This window comes from Anoplophora glabripennis, unplaced genomic scaffold (assembly GCF_000390285.2).
Source record: "Anoplophora glabripennis isolate ALB-LARVAE unplaced genomic scaffold, Agla_2.0 scaffold376, whole genome shotgun sequence".
In the NCBI taxonomy this organism is placed as follows: domain Eukaryota; kingdom Metazoa; phylum Arthropoda; class Insecta; order Coleoptera; family Cerambycidae; genus Anoplophora; species Anoplophora glabripennis.
This window is the reverse complement of record NW_019416547.1, coordinates 202,110-220,677: the sequence shown is the minus strand read 5'-3', so window position 1 is coordinate 220,677 and position 18,568 is coordinate 202,110. Positions and strand designations below refer to the sequence as shown.

The 18,568-nt window shown below is 31.6% G+C and overlaps 1 protein-coding gene across 3 annotated transcripts in view; it reads right to left on the bottom strand.

The window, feature by feature from the left end:
- The window catches only part of LOC108910496 (kinase D-interacting substrate of 220 kDa B), a 69,144-nt gene extending 50,659 nt beyond the window's left edge, over positions 1 to 18,485 (bottom strand). For 2 of the 3 annotated variants that reach the window (XM_018715104.2, XM_018715108.2), the window contains exon 1: positions 4,046 to 4,286. In XM_018715104.2, the coding sequence (XP_018570620.1) occupies positions 4,046 to 4,198 (153 nt within the window). In that variant the 5' untranslated portion in view covers positions 4,199 to 4,286. Of the gene's footprint in view, positions 1 to 4,045; positions 4,287 to 18,334 lie in introns of those variants that run through there. The other variant, XM_018715107.1, reaches the window with a different exon arrangement.
- Between the last annotated feature and the right edge of the window lie 83 nt (positions 18,486 to 18,568).

The following is an 18,568-nucleotide window of genomic DNA, read 5'->3' as shown; positions in this document are numbered from 1 at the left end:
TTTATTGAGACTTTTCTGCTTATTTTGGTTCATACTATTACCTCCTTAAATATTTTACACTCTTTTTTTAACGCCCTGTATAATTTCAAGATTAACTCTTTTGTGCAGAAAATACGGTCTGAAATGCTTCCTTGTAGAAACTATTACGCAATGTATTATCTATATAAATAGTGACAAAACATTTTATTTTTAAAATAAATATATAGATTACATATTTATTTATGTTTTTAGAGAATCCATATTAACTACCGGAAACAATATTTATTTAGGTAAAAGCTGTACATCCTCTCATTTCATCATTTCCACTCATTATAAATTTGATAAAATACGATTTCCAAACCAAAATTTTGAAATATATCTGTTTATTACACACAGTTGGTGTTTTGTGGAGGATCTCTGCAAACTGAAAATGAAGTGCATTGTGCAGTGTGCAGTCTGCCGTACCGTCTTACGATTTCCTTTGTCTGATGAAGACTAAGGGCCTCAGAATTTTGACCCCTCTTAGTATTTTTTCTATTCTTTTTTCTGTTTAAAAGAGAGAACAAATCATTTTTGAGTTCTTATTTTTTATATTCTAAACCAAACTTCGCTGTTAATCGAAAACAAATTTTGTTTCTTAAAAAAAATTATAAAATTTTGGGTAGCAAATGTAATTTCAAAAACAATATAATCATTAAAAGTTTGGAAAATTCAGTGGTGTAGAATTTTATGCTTTGCTTCAGATAATTCAGGAAGAAATGTAATTACATTACATTTAAAATTGTATATGCGACAAAAAATTCCTATTATTTCGAAATTCTGAGATCCTTAATGATTGTCGTTTCTCATTATCTCTACCTCTGATTAAAGAATGGAATATAAAATTATCTCAAAGATATCTGTATAGATGTGATATTTTTCAAACACTTTAACATCATGTACATATGTCGAATAATCAAAGGAACTTTTTATATATACAGTAATTGTCATTGTAATATCGTTATCTCTGAAGATATCGGAACAGTAAAATATAATTTATTCCACATATTTGATTGCCTTTGTTCGTCGCATCTTCCTTTAATATTAAAGTTCATAAGTTTACGCAAATTTCATGTTTCTGCAATTTTAATAAAACGTTCTAATAAAAAATACAGGGATATTCTACAAATAATAATCAAAGATGATGCTGGAACTTGCGTCTCTTGAAGGCAACGACCAATTATCCTTTTTTATTATATTAAACGAAATCGTGCAAAATTGTATACATATTATATTTTAATTTGTTGACATTTTCTGACGAAATTAAAGTCGAATCCAATATTTCACAAGATCCTAGTATTTATAGATTGAGAACGAGCTAAATGTAACTAATAACCTCCAATCAAGCACCATCACGGGAATTATGCATTAAAAATTAAACACTCTGTAGATCTACTGATAGTACAGAAATATGTAAAATTTAGGCAATACAAAATACAGCAGTATATTTGTTTACACTATTTTCTCACTTTCTCCACTCATAATGATAAGTATTTTTGATATTTTCATGATTTGTTAATTTAGAATTAGTCACCAATTTCACGCATTCTATGATTCCGTGAATAACATAATATGGTACGTTCAACGATTATTTTAAAACAGTAATGGGGCAATTCTGATTCGTGCTGTTAAAATTTAATAGGGTGCTAAAATTTTGAAGGTCGTTAAAATCAATGGGTATTCTGTAAATTGCACATAACAGATATCCGCTTAGTTCAAAATTGATAAATGTGAGTTCATTGTAAGGTTATTGTCTAAAGTTATTTACTTATGACAGTTTTTTCACAAGTGGCGAAATACCCAATAAATAAAAATCCATTATTAGGTGTTCGGAAAAAAGACGAACTCTTTCAGAAAATTTAACATGTTCGTTACATTTCTAATCCAACCTAAAGTCGTGGTATAGCAACATTGAGCATATCCAATCAGCAAGATAGCTCGAGCTGTTATGGAACTGAAAGATTGGGTGACAGGGCCCTATGTTGAGCGCCATGTCGCGGAATAGCTAGTTTAGGCTGTCCAGCTAACTGCGGATCCCGATTAGTTCCTTGGATTTGCCAAACCTTATCACCCTTCAGCATGTTCTAGTTGGATTCAGGGTAATGGTCCACGCTCTAATTTAGGTCCGAAGATGCACTTGGTAACTTCACTTGCTTTTAGAGTTCAAGTTTTAAGGTTGCGATTGTATAGTTTTTTGCACTGATTTTAAAGAGCACTTTAGTTTATAATAAATAACTATTTGAGGCCACCGTAGAGCCGTAGGCCACCGATTTAAAGTGTGAGCTTTAAGCTCGTGTAGCTATTTTCTTTGAGAAAATATAACTCAAATATGGAATTTTATAGTTCTGCTTTATTGTTAATTTTTGAGCATGTTGCAATAATGGTCATAGACATTTGCATATAAAATAGATGTAAAAATTTTGATCTGCTGCAAGCACTGGCCAGGCACCCATCCCTGGTTACTGAACTGCCTATTCTCAGGGTCGACGTTCGCTCGCAAAATGGCTTTAAGGTGGCTCTCTTGCAAGCTTCAGGTTAGCGCGGCTCCCTGTACCCTGGCTGAGTTCCGCGTCGTTAGAAATAGAATTTTCTTTGGGTTAACCATTTTAATGCTGTACAGGGTGTTATCTTTTGTTACGTCCGAATTTCGTTGCGTCGGGGATGTAGGCATCGGGGTAGTTTGAACTGCATAGAGCGGTTTTTAGATCTGACGATGGGAATTTTGGAAAGATCGGTGAAAATGTCTAACGGCCTTATTTATATGCATAGTAAGGTGGCCCAAAAAAAACGATTATTTTTTTCGTGTCTCTTGTGAAAATGTTAGTTTATCATGTTTTAAGAGGCCCCTCAAAAAATCAGCTCAAAAAAACATATCGTCACAAGAGACATGAAAAAATAAAGTCGTTTTTTTGGGGCCACCCTAACGTACAGGTATGTTTAACTTCGTCTTACATTGATAAATATATAATGTTTTTGTTATAAATTCGTTTTACATAAAAACAAACTCTGTATGTGATACCTAAAGAACGCATAATCCAGAAAATCATTGCCGTACCTATACCAATTAATTTGAAGTCTATGACCAAGGAATAGGAGATTATATTTTCTCTGATTTAATATTATCAACAATCCGCAACTAAAGCTAAGATGTTTGAACTACCCAGATTTTTAATACCCCCCTAAAATTATTTTGTCATTAGTACATAATTAATTTTAATAAATCTCTTTAACGTGTGTTTAAAATTTAATTTGAGATACAGAATTGCCCATAACCTTCAAAGGTCACACTAGTGCGAATTCGCACCACCGTTTTTTTTAACGGCTGGCATTTCTCAGGTAGCAGCTGCCGAAGGTTCGCCCCACCACGATAATTCCTTCTATAACCCAAACAGTTGAGCCGCACCACAGCTGGCCTCAGTCCGTTATTGTCGGCCAAACTAGAAAATCACAACTTCAAAAAATGCCTATACTTGAGATACCGGGAAAAATCGATATGATTTTATCAATATGAGTTTTTTTTTTCTTAAAAATGTAGACTTTGAATGTCAAAATCCATTTTTTACTTTTTCTCTAGCTATTATTTATTTAAAAAAATACGGATTTAAAAGTCATTTTCCGAAAAATGTTTTTTAAATCACATTTTTTATTAACAAATTAATTCTTTTCCAAACTAATTACCCCAGTTTTGATACAAATACGTTGTTTTCGTTAATAAATAAAGAAGACATAAAAGTTCAAAGTTGACAAAATCCCAAATCGCACTAATATGACTTTTAAGGTAGTCCACCCTACGTGTGACCTTTGAGGTTAAAACAGAATTTTTTAACGTAAAGAAATGGCTAGGGTTAGGATTCAAAATTCCCGCCTCAGCTGGTACTTGCCAGCGCACCATTCTTTTGAGTTTTAGATTGACAAACCAATTTGTGTCAACAGTGTCTTATCTACACATATCACTACCATGTAACATTGTAAATGAAAACTTTCCGACAAGATTCTTAAATTCACTAATTAGTCTGACTTTACTGACCTGTTGACTTTGCTGGGCTCGCATCGTAGCCCTGATAAACTCGTAGTAGGGCAAAAGGGACCCATAACTCTTCGGTCTTGCTAATATTAACGGAGACCTTTCCAAACTGCGTTTGAGGGAGCTCGAACTGCTAGAGGAACTTATTCTTGACATCACACACCACACCGAAACACACAAGGGTTGCCACGTCAAGACCACCAAGTACAAGAAGTCCTAACACCCTTGAAGATTTTACAGTTTGTTCGAGCAAATTCCGGTGCCGAACAAGGGTCTAGCATTATCACGGAAATGCTTGACAAAAACAAGCGGTCATGGAGCGAAATGGAGGCTCTCTGTTTTGATTTTTTTTTATCTTCGGGAATACAAATGTTATCGAAGGATCAAGAATCTCGTTTATTTATGTATGTTTCTTAAGAAATTTTATGTGTTGAAGATAACGATAGTGGAATAGTCGGCACATTAGTAACAGGGCAGGCCCAAGGCATTTTGTACGATAGCAAACAGTAACAGGCGCTTTAGTCTCGAAATTAGTTTGTACAGGGTGTTGGCAAACTCGGAAAAGATTTTTTGTGGTAGATAGACATACTCCATAAAATGGGGTGCTGTCCGCTTTTTTGTCTTGCTTTTTTGCAGTAAACATAAAAATGTTTTAAGTGAAGTAATTTATTTTGCAACATTCTTACTTATAAAAATGTTGGACCTTTGTTAAATGACAGCATATAGTATAACAATAACGATGAATTCATGGACGTACCTACTAGGTAACATATGAAAACGCTGATAAAAACATCAAGATAGCTTATCACAGAAGCAGAACTATTGGCTCTTAAAAAAATTGTCATGGTATCAAAATTAATGAAATATATGTATATTCTATTTGCAAAAACTATTTCTGAAAATCGAGATTTCGCACTTTAGTTTGTTACTGCTAAAATATCCCCTCGAATTGACAATGCTGAGTGTGCGTGCGCAATGTCATGGTGGAAGAACCAAGAATTAAAACTGCACAGTTCCATTAAAGTCTAAAAAACGAGGAACAAATTTCTCGATGCATGTTGAGTTTTTCTGTCAAAATTTCATGGCATGACCCAATTGAGATGCTAACTTCTGTAATTCCTCTGACAGTCAATCGGCGATTTGAACGCACCAGATCTGACTTTTTGAATGTAGAGGGGTCATCAGTTGAAGTCGAAGGCATTCCTGGTCGAGGATCATATTTAATTGACTGAAAACCAATCGCAACATTGTGTACGACCCAAAGCATCATCTCCGTAAGCTTGTTTCAAAAGTTGAAACGTTTCCGTGAAAGTTTTCCCCAGTTTAATGAGAATAGTAAAAATTACGAATTTCCCACATTTTACCACAACTTTATAGTACTTATAGAGAAGTTAACGCTGATTCTTGTTAGAGAAATTATCATTGACCGTTACTATGAAGAAATATGATTTCGTCAGAGCTCCTGACCACAGTGAGGAAAAATGTATGAAATTCACTGGCAGTCCAGTTTAGTATAGTTTGTATTTACACCAAACACTAAAAAAATAAATAATACATCATCTGAATGTTTTTTTAGACACGTTGTTTTTCTTTACTTTTTTCTTAAAATGGGTGGTATAATTTTCGCGTTTCAATGGGGCATTTGCAGATGGCGCCACGATTTACAAGGTTGTTGCTTGGAACATAAACAAACCCAAATCCTCACGTTTATTCTAAGAAAAAATTTTTTAATAATTAATAAATAACACAAATATTTTTTTAGCTATTAATTTTTATAACAATTTCTAAGATTATAATAGACAATAATTGATATGAAAAAAAATAATAACAGGTACACCCCAGTTTTTGATAGTTTGGTAGTTTTAATTGTTTATTATGTTGTTCCAGGGACATGCAATAAAGTGATTTTTATTTTTTTCTCCAAAAAGAAAGCAAGATACGAAAAAAACTCAAGTGATAAAAAAGTTGTATTTTTAGTTACTTAATGCGACAAAAGTCTAAAATTTTTTAAAAAGTCAGTGGCGTACATTTTTTTTGTCAAAAATTTTGTTTAACTGGACTTAATAATTTTAATCTATTTAGGGCTAAATTAGCTTCTTTCTACCATAAATAACACTGCCACATTTCAACAAAATCGACTAAAGGATTATTAAGATTTTTACGAAAAAACTATTTTTTAAAAAGTTTGATACAAGTATCTTGACTAAACTTTTCATCTTAGAATCACACAAAGAATCACCCCTAGAAGTTTGGCCACGCACTTAAATAACATCCTGTATAACATACCTATGTAATAAATTAAAATGTTATGAGCTCTGTTTTTCCTCCAAGTCTGTACCCATGCCTATTTGGTTACATTTCGCAGAAGTTCTATGTGATATCTCCCTTTCCTTAAGCAAGCCGGTCCTGAACAGTAAATAAATTGTTTTGACTTTCCATTGATAAGCAGAGTACGACTTACATATTTTTCTTATGTCTTATTAAAGATCATACACTAACATGACCCTTATCATTTGTAACACATATAACATAATATTAAATTGAGAAATTCCTTATAAAAAGATTAGTTGATGTACAATCACAGTTAAAAAAACGTTTTACTTTTTTTAAAGTAGGCAACCCACCTAGCACCTCAGTGTTTAGTGTTCTACATATGATAGGATACGACGTATAATTTTAGGTATTGTTGCGTTAAAACTGAAATATGTATTACTTTTTCGACTGTTTTTACGAGAAATCAAAAATTTATTGTTTGCAAACTTCATCCAATTCCATCAAAAGCATAGGGGCTTTATCCACTTTGAATTGCACTTATTTTTGCGTCTTCAGTTTTCATTATATATTATTTTGATTTGGCTTCCCAACAATTTTTTATTCGATTCGTACTACTTACGCTGTTTTGACATACATACAGAATGTTCCGATTTACTTAAGTCAAAATAACGTAAAACATAAACACGGTCCAGGTTTATTAAATACGGGTTGTTCAAGTTGAATTTACTTTTTTCCATGTACAGGGTATTTATTAAGTACTTGTACAAACTCTAAAAGGTGAATCTTTGACAAATTTTAAGATAAAAAGTTCATATGAACATGGGTTCGCGTCCAAAAGAAAATGTTGTTTGGTATTCTGACCATTTTTATTATTTTTACGAATTTTATGTCAGTCTAAGTTTGGCTCATTATGCGTTTCGAGACTCCCTGTATATACTAATTACATATAAATTTCAATTTTAAATAGATAGGTACAAAAGAAATAAACACTAATTAAATTTGAACTGCCCCAAACTAGTTTGAAATTATGGCTATACATTTCAAGTATAACTTCATTAACATTTAGCATTTGTCTGACCTAGTGACCCAACGATTTTATTTTATTTTGGATTTGGACACATTCCACAGCCTACTACAAATGTTTACTAAATATGCAACCTAAAATACAGTACTTACGAATTGAGTGTGGTTTATCTACAACTTAAACGATTACAATAATAAATAAAAATAAAATGTCCCTGAAATTTAAGTCATTTATATTTGTGTTATAAAATAAGATTAATGGTATTAGCGTATTTGTGTTAACTATGTTAATTGAAAAAGGTGGAGCAAAATAATGTTTTCTAATTCCACGAGATATGTCGAAATCTGAGTCATTAACGATAAATGGCATGGAGATAAAAATTCACACATAAAAATGATAACGTTAGATTATTCGTGTTTATAACGGACGTCAGGCTCAAATTGTAGTTAACAAGAGCCACGAGTGAAATATCACGAGCAATTAATTTATAAATAAAATTTAAACAAACCATAAAATTACCTTTTTGCCAGTCATTCTACTTGTAAAAGACTGGTTGTCTTTTTTATTTTTTCGTAGGTGTGGGTTCATTTAGAAATTTCGCTACAGTATTTAGGTTATTAGGGATTAAGTAAGATATAATAATAAAGCTTCAATCGATTTTTAATATGATTCTGTGCAGTCGATTACACATTGAAAGTTTGTGATGTGACAGAATAGATAACAAAATGATCAAAAATCAAGATGTACATACTAAAAGATTACAAATAAATTCTTTATTGTTTTGGAGAGCATTATGTAAAGATAACCGACAACAATGTTTACATATACATTGCCTTAGTTTTCTTATTTAGTTTGTATGATCGATTTTTTTAAAATTGATTCGAACAACAAGCAACAAATAAGTATAAATTATAGACTTTTCTTAAAATTTATGTAACACTATTAATTGTAGAACTTCCTGCAAATCCTTACATTTTATATAAATCTTATTTACATAATCTAATGATGATAAACTCATAAAATCCTTTTTGCCATAGAGGAATACCGATAGGAAGGAGGAAAACAAATTGAAAACTACTGAGAAGATAATGTTTCCGTAAACATGAAAGATCACGCCTTAGCTATTCAAAAGAAAAATAATATCTACTTATAAAGTAAATTACCTACTTAATTAGTAGTTCATATGAACAATTCTAGGAAATATGTTGTACTTATTAAAAATACTTAAAAACAGTTCATCCTAGATTTATGGCTATAAATCAACTGATAACATGTTATAATTGTTATATGTATAACAGACAAATCTTATACAAATCCAAAATGATGTATTTGTTTTTGCATACGTAATTCGTCTGCTTATTCGTAAAATACAAAGTAACGCTTAGAGCTTGAACCAAAATTTAAAGTTAGTCGATAAATGCATATATACAGGGTGTTTTACTTTAAAAATGCCCTGACAGAAAGAAATGTTATAATTCTCAAGAATAACCACTAATCGAAGGACAAAGTTAAACAATTGCGTCGCCCATTACAACAAAAATAATTGTCATAAATTGCACTGATATACAGGGTGGTACCTTAAATTGTTTCTCGATGTTTCCAAGACGAATATCAAAGATAAGGGTACATTTTTATAATTTTTAAGGGGGATTGTAAATGATACTACTAGAAACAATTACAATACGGGCTACATGCCCAGTCCAGAATTGAATTATACCCACAATATCTAGTAAAGAGCTAAGATCATTTGTCAGCAGAATCACCAGATATAGACAAGTTTCGAAGTGATTAGTCCTCATCTTTATCCAATTGGTGAGACGACCGACGACGATTTAGCTATTTGGATGTGTATCTACGGACATATTTTGATTGTGGGCTAGATATAACCTACAAAATGTCTTGTCTTTGTTATTCAATGCCTAATGTCATAAGCATTTGCTTTTAGATCGACCTAAATACTAATCTGTAGGTACTATAGGTTTTGCATAGTATTTTACATGTCCTACATTTGTGTAAGGTGTAATTTTAGAATGTGACTCACTATTTCATCCTCGTCATTATTCTTATACTTATTTAATTTTATTGATTTCTAGAATATTAAGAAAGGTTTAACAGATAAATCGAATCGTTTCCCAGAAACTCAAGTTTACATATGAGGGTGCATTTAAAACTTCATAGCATCGATCGAATATTGAATTGACGATTAATTTCCATAGAACAAGAATTTTATTTGTTTTTCACCAATAATATTTAAGGAAACAAATACTCTGCGAACTACAGCCTCGTCCAAAACTGAATTACACACATTCAAAACTTTAATTGTTATCGCTTTAACAAATTTTAAATTTGTTTTGGCGAAGGAAATAAATACAGCAGGTGTTTCAAGAATATATATTTGAAAATTGAAATACATTATCTTGTACAATTTATTTTTTCTGATAATAGAACTAAAGTACTTGTTTCATAAAAATGATACTTATTATTACACTACAGATCTCTCGTATATGAATTGTAATTTCCAGAAAATTCCAATTATCAACACTAAACAAGATTAATATTTTTTTTCTCTAATAGTCTAGACAACAACATTTTTGAAATATTTGAAAAATATAAAAGATGGTATCAAATAGTAGCAGTCATATAAGATATTATATACAGTATGTCCACGATTGGAGTGGAAAATGAGGGAAAATATTTTTATTTTTATTTGACGAGAAAAAGGCATTTTGATTAAAATTTTTACTTTTCATAGTATTTAAAAATATATTCAGGCTGATTTTTAGTTGATTATATAATTTTAACCGTGTATTCTACTTATTATAATAGGGAACGTTCTCTATTCATAACTTTTTTGGAAATTCCTAAAAATAAGTTAGGAAAGTAACAGTTAATGCGTCAGATTTATATAAAATTAAAACAATAAGGTCTTGTCCTAAACGGAACTTGAAGAGTGTTTTCAAAATTGTCACTATTCACATTGTCAACACAACAGTCTGTGCGACGTAACCACTGTTTTTTAACGGAGTGGTTTTGTCCGTATTGTTTTCACAGTCTGTTTTGCTTGGCCAATCAATTTCACGCTAGCTTTTGAAACAGTAAACTCTTAAGGTAGCTAGCCTCGAAAAAAGAAAATCAAAAGAGTTAAAGTCTGGTGACTTAGGTGGCCACGGGACTGGCCTCTGCGACTAACTTATACCGAAGTATTGTAAAGCTCACGCACTTCTCAGCTAAAATGCCCCCTCTTAATCGTTGCTGCATGCTGCAAGTTTCCAAAAGTGTTTAGGTTTTGAAATTTTATATCGGTAGGTCCATGATTGCATGACGTTTTAATGTTTAATGGTAACTCGTCTAATAGCGTAGGAAGGTGGTTCTGTAAAAATACAAAGCGCCTGTTACACAATTCGGTAAAATGTAATAACCCAATAAGCATCTAATTCATACTCTCCGCCCAAATTGCTATCTGTTGCTGCTATTCGCAGAACTCAACTTTGCAAGAGATGGCCTTCGAATTGAAGTGCTTGAAAGGGATATAAAATACAACTGATCCTCTACATTTTAGTTTGGCTAATATTTTTCTGACGTGCGATTTCCCGAGTATTTTATTATGAGATCTTCCTCGATAAGATTTAAAATTTCTTCTGAATTCACGACATTCTTGGTCTTCCTGTATGCCCCGTAAATCATCAAGTTCCCTATCACGATGAACAAGATTAATTAAAGTTCTGAAGGGGATGGACTCGATGGGAAAAGCGAGAAGCAGCAGCTGCATTTTGACGACATTCCCCGTAAATAAACAGCATATCTATTAGTTCATTATTTTCATGAACATGCCCATTTTCACTTTCAAACAATAATAAATGGGACACGTTAATGACAATTAAGTGGCAGGTAAGAAAAACGCCAATATACAAAAAACAACAACAGAAAAACATAGATGTAAGCATGGAACAGATACCTATCAGTATTATTGTAATCATTATTATTAAATTTTATATTTTTATCGCTTATTTTTAGGAATTTCCAAAAACGTTATATGAAAAAGGTGTCTATTTTGGTGAGTAAAATTGTAGTAGAGTAAACAAATTTGATAATCATCTTAAAAATCACATTATATTTTCAGTCTGAACTGTGACATCTGTCAAAATTTCAAAAAAAAAATATGTATTATGGCCAATCCGTTTCTGTAGACCTTAAAAGTAATACACTAGTTCCAATATCATATTATAAACACTTATATGTATACACCAGGGCGGATATGTCGAAATATCCCATCTTGGATGTAAGAGGGGGCAATCTAATTTTTGGTGGATTACTTTCAATACAACTCACATAATAAAAGTGCAGATCCCTAGATCTGGGCGAGGTCTGGGACATTTTCAAAATTGCAAAAATGTTTTAAAAATGTAAAAAAATATTTATTTTATCCGAGTTTTTTACTTATATGTTGGAACCTATGCATTTTGGAAGAATATTGAAGAGGAAAAAAGTTTTAGAATTGAATTTTGTACAATATACTGTAGGTTAAAAATGTTTAAATTTATTACCGATGTTGCAAAATAGCAATAATTGGTGAAAAAAGGGCTAAATAATCAAGTTTTTTGGATATATTTTTTTAAATATTTTAATTGCTCCAAGGGCATTTTAATTTTGGTAAAAAAAACTTTAGAGTATAATAAAACAACACATCAAATTTCATTAAAATGAATTCGATAGTTTTCGCAAAATAATTTTTTGAAAAAAAATTTCGAATTTTCAAAATGTTGCACAGCCTCAAATAAAGTATCTAGATACTTGAAAAGTTTTTCACATAGCTTTCACAACCTTTCAAATGGTTTTTGAAAAATGGAAACCGATTGATTAGGACGGCCACAGTAATTTTTTAAAGTTAATACTCTTTTTTATTATTTTTAAACAATTAGATTACATTTATCAATTTGCAATTTAGTTTTTTTTTCAAAGATTATGATAAATATAATATTAAATTAATGACAGTATCTCCTAAGGGAGACTGATATATTCCTGAACAGGCTTGCACTAGCTTTGGATGTTTTGGATGTTTTAATCAACCAATTTCAATTTTTCAAAAACCATTTGAAAGGCCTAGCGGTCTTTTCTATGTGAAAAAAATTTCAAGAATCTAGATGCTTTATTTGAGGCTGTGCAACATTTTGAAAATTCGAAAAATTTTTTTCCAAATTTTTTTCAAAAATTTATTTTGCGAAAACTATAGAACCGATTTTAATGAAATTTGGTGTGTTGTTTTATTATACTCTAAAGTTTGTTTTTACCAAAACTAGAATGCCCTCGGAGCAATTAAAATATTTTAAAAAAATTATCCAAAAAACTTGATTATTCTGCCTTTTTTTCATCAATTATTACTATTTTGCAACATCGGTAATAAATTTAAACATTTTTAACTTGCAGTATATTGTGCAAAATTCAATTCTAAAACTTTTTTCCTCTTCAATATTCTTCCAAAATGCATAGGTTTCAAGATATAAGTAAAAAACTCGGATAAAATAGGTAATTTGTTAAATTTTTTAAACATTTTATGCAATTTTGAAAATGTTCCGGACCTCGCCCAGATCTAGGAATCTACACTTTTATTATGTGAGTTGTACTTAGGGTTTCTGGTCGAGACTTCTCGAAGCGAGAATTCCCGGGAAATCTGGCTTTACTCGAGACGAGAAAAAAGGTGTCGATAAATCGAGAAACTTAAAACTTGATTAGAGTTCGTTTCATTCATGCGTTCAATTCGTTTCTCGACAAATAACTGAGCGGTTAAAGTGGTCTCTCGTCTAGCTCATGATTTATTTATTTTAAGTTTTTAAGGCTTTAGTTTACTTTGACGATTCTTATTTAAAACAGTAGAAAAAGAATTGTAGAAAGTAGTAATATTATTTTGACCTCCCCCAAGTGCTCCCAACTTAGACACTTGCATTTTAATTTTTATTATTCATTTTCATTTTACACTAGGATTAGATCATTTAATTTACAAATATTGCGTTTATCGCTTCCAAATCCTAACCGTAAATTTATCAATCACACGTTACCTCCGTTCTCCTCTGTACTCCATCGGAGTTCCATCTGGACCTCAGGTCCTGAAGCACCGTGGGCACCTGGATGTAAGCGCCACCTCTGGCACTCCGCTCGCTACCCCTCTTGAAAGACATCGCACCACCGAATCGAACGCGGTCAATCCATAGCCAACCACGACGCGAGTTCACTAAACCGGCACGAGTAAAATCAAACAAAAATGTATTACTATCAGCTAGTGATCGGCTTATCAGCCTTATCTCAGGCCTCCCATACTAATTTCGTGGGAGTACCATGTATGTCGCAGCCGAAACGTGCCAGCTCCGTGAACACGCCAAGAACTGCTTCTTCCGTTAATTATTTTATCCAAGAAGATAAATATTTATGGAGTTATTCGGAAGAGACGATAAAGGCAACGTCAATTACGACCGGTCGCTCGTTTGTCACTGGCATTTTTTATGATACGTGTGGCAATAACGCGTAAGTACATATCTTTGTTTATCTGCCTTTGGAAATTAAAAAGTCTAGTTAAAACACGTGGAGTACACCTAGTCGCAAAATTATCATAAACAACAATATTGGAAATGTTTAAAGAACGGTAGTGTAACGCTAGATGTAAGGAAAGTATGTAGAATGTAACAGTGTATGGGAGTATAGACTTTCAAATGTTCAGTCACGATCGCTGAGCGCAGGGGTGGTTTGATCGGAGTAGTTTTAACGCCGTTGTGTAGGTGGGGCCATTCGCGTCGAATAGAAATAGTCCCGGTTTTCCACGATTATGGTAGTGGCAATGGAGAAGAAAACTACATTTTCCAATTCACAGTGGTAAATTTGTGTGTAGAGACGGCAAATCAATATGTATATGGTTTTCGAAGGGAAAAAAAAAGGGAAAACTTGTTGCACTGACTTGGCAGGGTGTTATACAGGGTGTCCCGTTCATGTTTCAAAAAAAATCGTGTGCAAATTCCTCATGGAAAAATAATAGGGGTAGTTCATGTAAAGTTTTTTTCTTAGACGCCATGTTTTAGAGATACAGTGTGTTGAAATAGTTACTTTCCAAATGGTGTTCCTTAATTATCTTTAAATCGGCTAAACATAAAAATGTCAAAATTCGTACACGAGTAAACATCAACTGTGCGTTAAGAATAATTTTTTTCGAAAATGGTGCATGCTACCGAATTTCCACAACTATACCTTTTTTTGTAGTAGTAGTATCCTTTAGAGTTTACAGAACCGTTTAGAAATGTAGTAAATTTTGACTTTTAACATATTTTTTTTTCGATTGTACCCCTCCAATTACCTGTATCGGCGACACTGCTTTTCAGAAAGAAACCGTTTGTACATTATTCTTAACGCAGAGTTGATGTTTACTCGTGTACAAATTTTGACATTTTTATCTTTAGCCGATTTAAAGATAATTAAGGAAAACCATTTGGAAAGTAACAACTTCAACACACTGTATCTCGGAAAGTTTAAGAAAAAAACTTTACATGAACTACCCCTATTATTTTCCCATGGGGAACTTGCACACAAGTTTTTTTGAAACATGAACGGGACACCCAGTATAACATATCGATACAGCTGGGGTGGTTGTAGCGTTTTCGTCTATTTTCACAAATGTTTTGTGATTCTGGGGGTAGTTGGTGAAAATATATAGAGGGTGATATCTTTTGCCGTTTTCAGTAAAATTGGCATATTCCTATATCTCTCTTTTTACACTATATATCATAAAATGGTTTGAATATTGTACAGGCACTTTTTTAAATACATGCCATGACAAAAATAATTGAGTTGAGATAAGTACATGAAACGAATTAAGAAAGTATGGCACGTTATTATACAAAACTTCTTGAGTGTCGGTGAGATATAACCTTCAAATGATTGTCTTTCTACCTCGGGTGTCGAATGCGGTTAATTCCAAGAAAGCGATGCAGGGGTCTTCTTGAAATTCTATATCAGCAAATATCGTACGGACTGTATTTCAGTTGCCATTGCTACTTAGGCCAGTCCTGTTTATTTTGGAACACACCTTGTATATCGATTGGTTCATGACACTTGAATAATATTAGCCGTCAAAGTAGCATTTATAAAAAGTATGGTTCTACAAATATCCATTAAAAATTTACCATTTCTAAAGAGAATTTACACGAAGACAAAACATTGGAAGGCACACAAGTAAAAAGCCTCCTTCTTGCACTTACGGCTTCTAAAACCAACGTTCGTGCGGTAAAAAATTACTTTTTACACGTAGGTATATCTTAAATAATCGTTCGATTACTAATTAAATAATGACTATAAATAAAAATAAAAAATACGGGCAGCTTTGTTGAATATTATTTCTTTTATGACAAGTGTTTAATAAGGTGGGAAATGACCCCTTTCACCTACGAATATGACCCTGACGGATATTATACGGCGCAATTTTGACAAGAACCTCTTACATTGTCGCTTTGTTCCGTATTCGCCATATAGGCCAGGAAAATAAGCTGGGAAATTACCATTTCACGACTTTTTGTTTCGGCAAACTGAATTTATCACTGTAGGTGCTAAATATTACGTACAATAACATATTAGTTTCCACAGTCATAACAATGGGGGGAAGATTGTTTACAGTGTGGTTAATTGTTTAATTTTTACGTAAATTCACGTTTTTCGCTTATAACTTTCTTCCGTTCATTTCCACGAGAAAACAGTAAAGTACTTTTTTTCGTCTTCAAAAGACCTACAAAACTAACCCTCGAGCGTAAAAAAAATATTAATTAGATCAAAAGTTATAAACAGAAGAAATTTATTTATGACTTTTGAATTAAACATTTATAAACTGCGTTATTATTACCAGAACGTTTTCGCATCGCATCCTCTCATTTCTTATCGCTGTCTAATAACTCACACGAAATCTGGAATCGGTAAGTTGAATAGTTTACAAGTTATGGCCCGAGTTATGGTCTTATAAACAAATTAAATAATTATTAGTCTGAACGATCCCGAGGATCTTCCACAATCGCATTGATTTTTTTCAAGGTAGATTTCATAATAATACGTTGAAATCTATTTTTTTTTAATTTCAAATTTGCAACCTGGATTTTTTTTTATTTTTTAGCCTTAGTTGCAAAATTAAATATACAACGCACGAGCGTGATATAGTTATATATTATTAGATATTCGGAAAGCATATGAAAAGAGCTTTTAAGTTAAAAAAAAAATCGTCCAGGAATATCTTACGTTTCTTACGACGTTAAACCTTGATGATATTTTAATACTGCAGTAGTTAAAAATAAATATACCGACATAACTAGGTAATGTACATAAATAAAATCCTATGCGAACTGGATAGTTTCAAAAAAAAACAGAAGAACAAAGTTATGCATATGCTGCAATTGTAAGTTAACTATTTAGATAAAATTCATCTTTTACGATTTAAAATAGGTATATAGGAAATTGGACTATTTCCAAATAAATTTATAAAGCTTTAGCGTTACCTATTAAAATATTAATTTATTGCCATTGAAATGTTTCATCTATAAATTGTAACATTTATGTAGATATTGAGTTATTTCATTTAAAAAATGAATCGTATTGTGGATTGTAATTTTACAATGCTAACCTATGAGACAAAAAAGAAATATCTGAATCATTACCGAGAATATCTTGAAAACATTATGGAATCAGTAAAAGCAACATAACTCAATATAACTTCAACTTCAAAACTTAAAAATGTAAACAGAAATGTCAATAAAAGTTTCACAGGAATTTCTATGGATCTATAAATATTACTATAGAACTTAAAATAGAATCGCGCCCACCATATCCAACATATTCTCGAAATTAACAATAGCTCAAAGCAGTAAAATAAAAGGAAAGTGAACATAGAAATTAAACAATTAGCATTTAAAATGATACGTAAAATATCCCATACAAACAACCTTCGTAAATAGTTTTAAAGTGGTTTAAGAAGGAACATACAACTTAAATCACTAAATCTTAAAATATTATATTACATAACTAGACCATTAACAATTTAAAATTGACCGACACTTCACTTAAATAAAAAATTAAAATAAATAATTTAAAACGTTTTCAAGTGAGCTTGTAATTGAACATTTCTTAATAGAAAAACTCAAACTAATGATACTAAACACATTTTTCATAGTAATTATATTTATGTTTTGCTTCACAGTTCATTTGTTGTGAGGTAAGTAATAAAATATTAAATTACAAGACGACCTTCTAATTATATTGTTAAACAACAAAAACAATATGAAGAAATATCAAATAAATTAAGTATTAAATACCTAGAATACTAATATAAAAGCATCCCTACATAGTTTAAATAGAATTATCTGTGTCATTTGGTCATGCATAAACATAAACGTTCAAATATAAAGAATGTTGTTTACTACCTGCTAGCTAAAATACAATATGAAATAATAATTGGCACTTGGCCATATCGATTTTAAAATGTCACGAAGTGCGAATATATTGCTCAAATAGTATTCCCATTATTAAGTAGGTATTATATAATGTATCATGTTTACATCCATTTACATGTAAAGTAATAGTCACTGCTTTTAAAAATAAAATAAATTGCGAAGGTTTTTGAAAACGCAATACCCATGCATAATGCTTGTAGATACCTCAAATCTTGTCAAAGAAAACATGTACCTACATGCTTATTTTTATAACATTATTTTAAAGCACGAACTTGTGTACATATTTCTGGGGAATTATTTCCAAAAATGTCAAAAAAAAGAAAACTGAAAATATATTTAAAATTTGTAAATTATAATGAAATTTTAAATTCGTGGGAAAAGTATATGACTCAAATGTATCCAAAAATACGCAGACAAAGAGTGTCGTAAACAAAAGATAACAAATTAAACTATACATTGTATCCCCAACACAGCCAAATTTATTACTACACTTTAAATCTCTTAAGAATAGGGTTAGAGGACACTCACCTGAATTAGACGCTTGTTTCTTTAATCTAAATACCCTTTATTCCAAGTGAAATTCACTGTGCCACTTAATTTTATTTATGGTAACTTTCACTAATTGTACTAAAACACATTTTTTGTAAAATAAACATGTAAAATTGACAGCCGACCTTTGTTGAAGAAGTAACCAAATTTCATAGAAAACAGCTGGTCTTAGGGGAGGCGTACTACCAACCTTACTACCAACTTAAGCTCTGC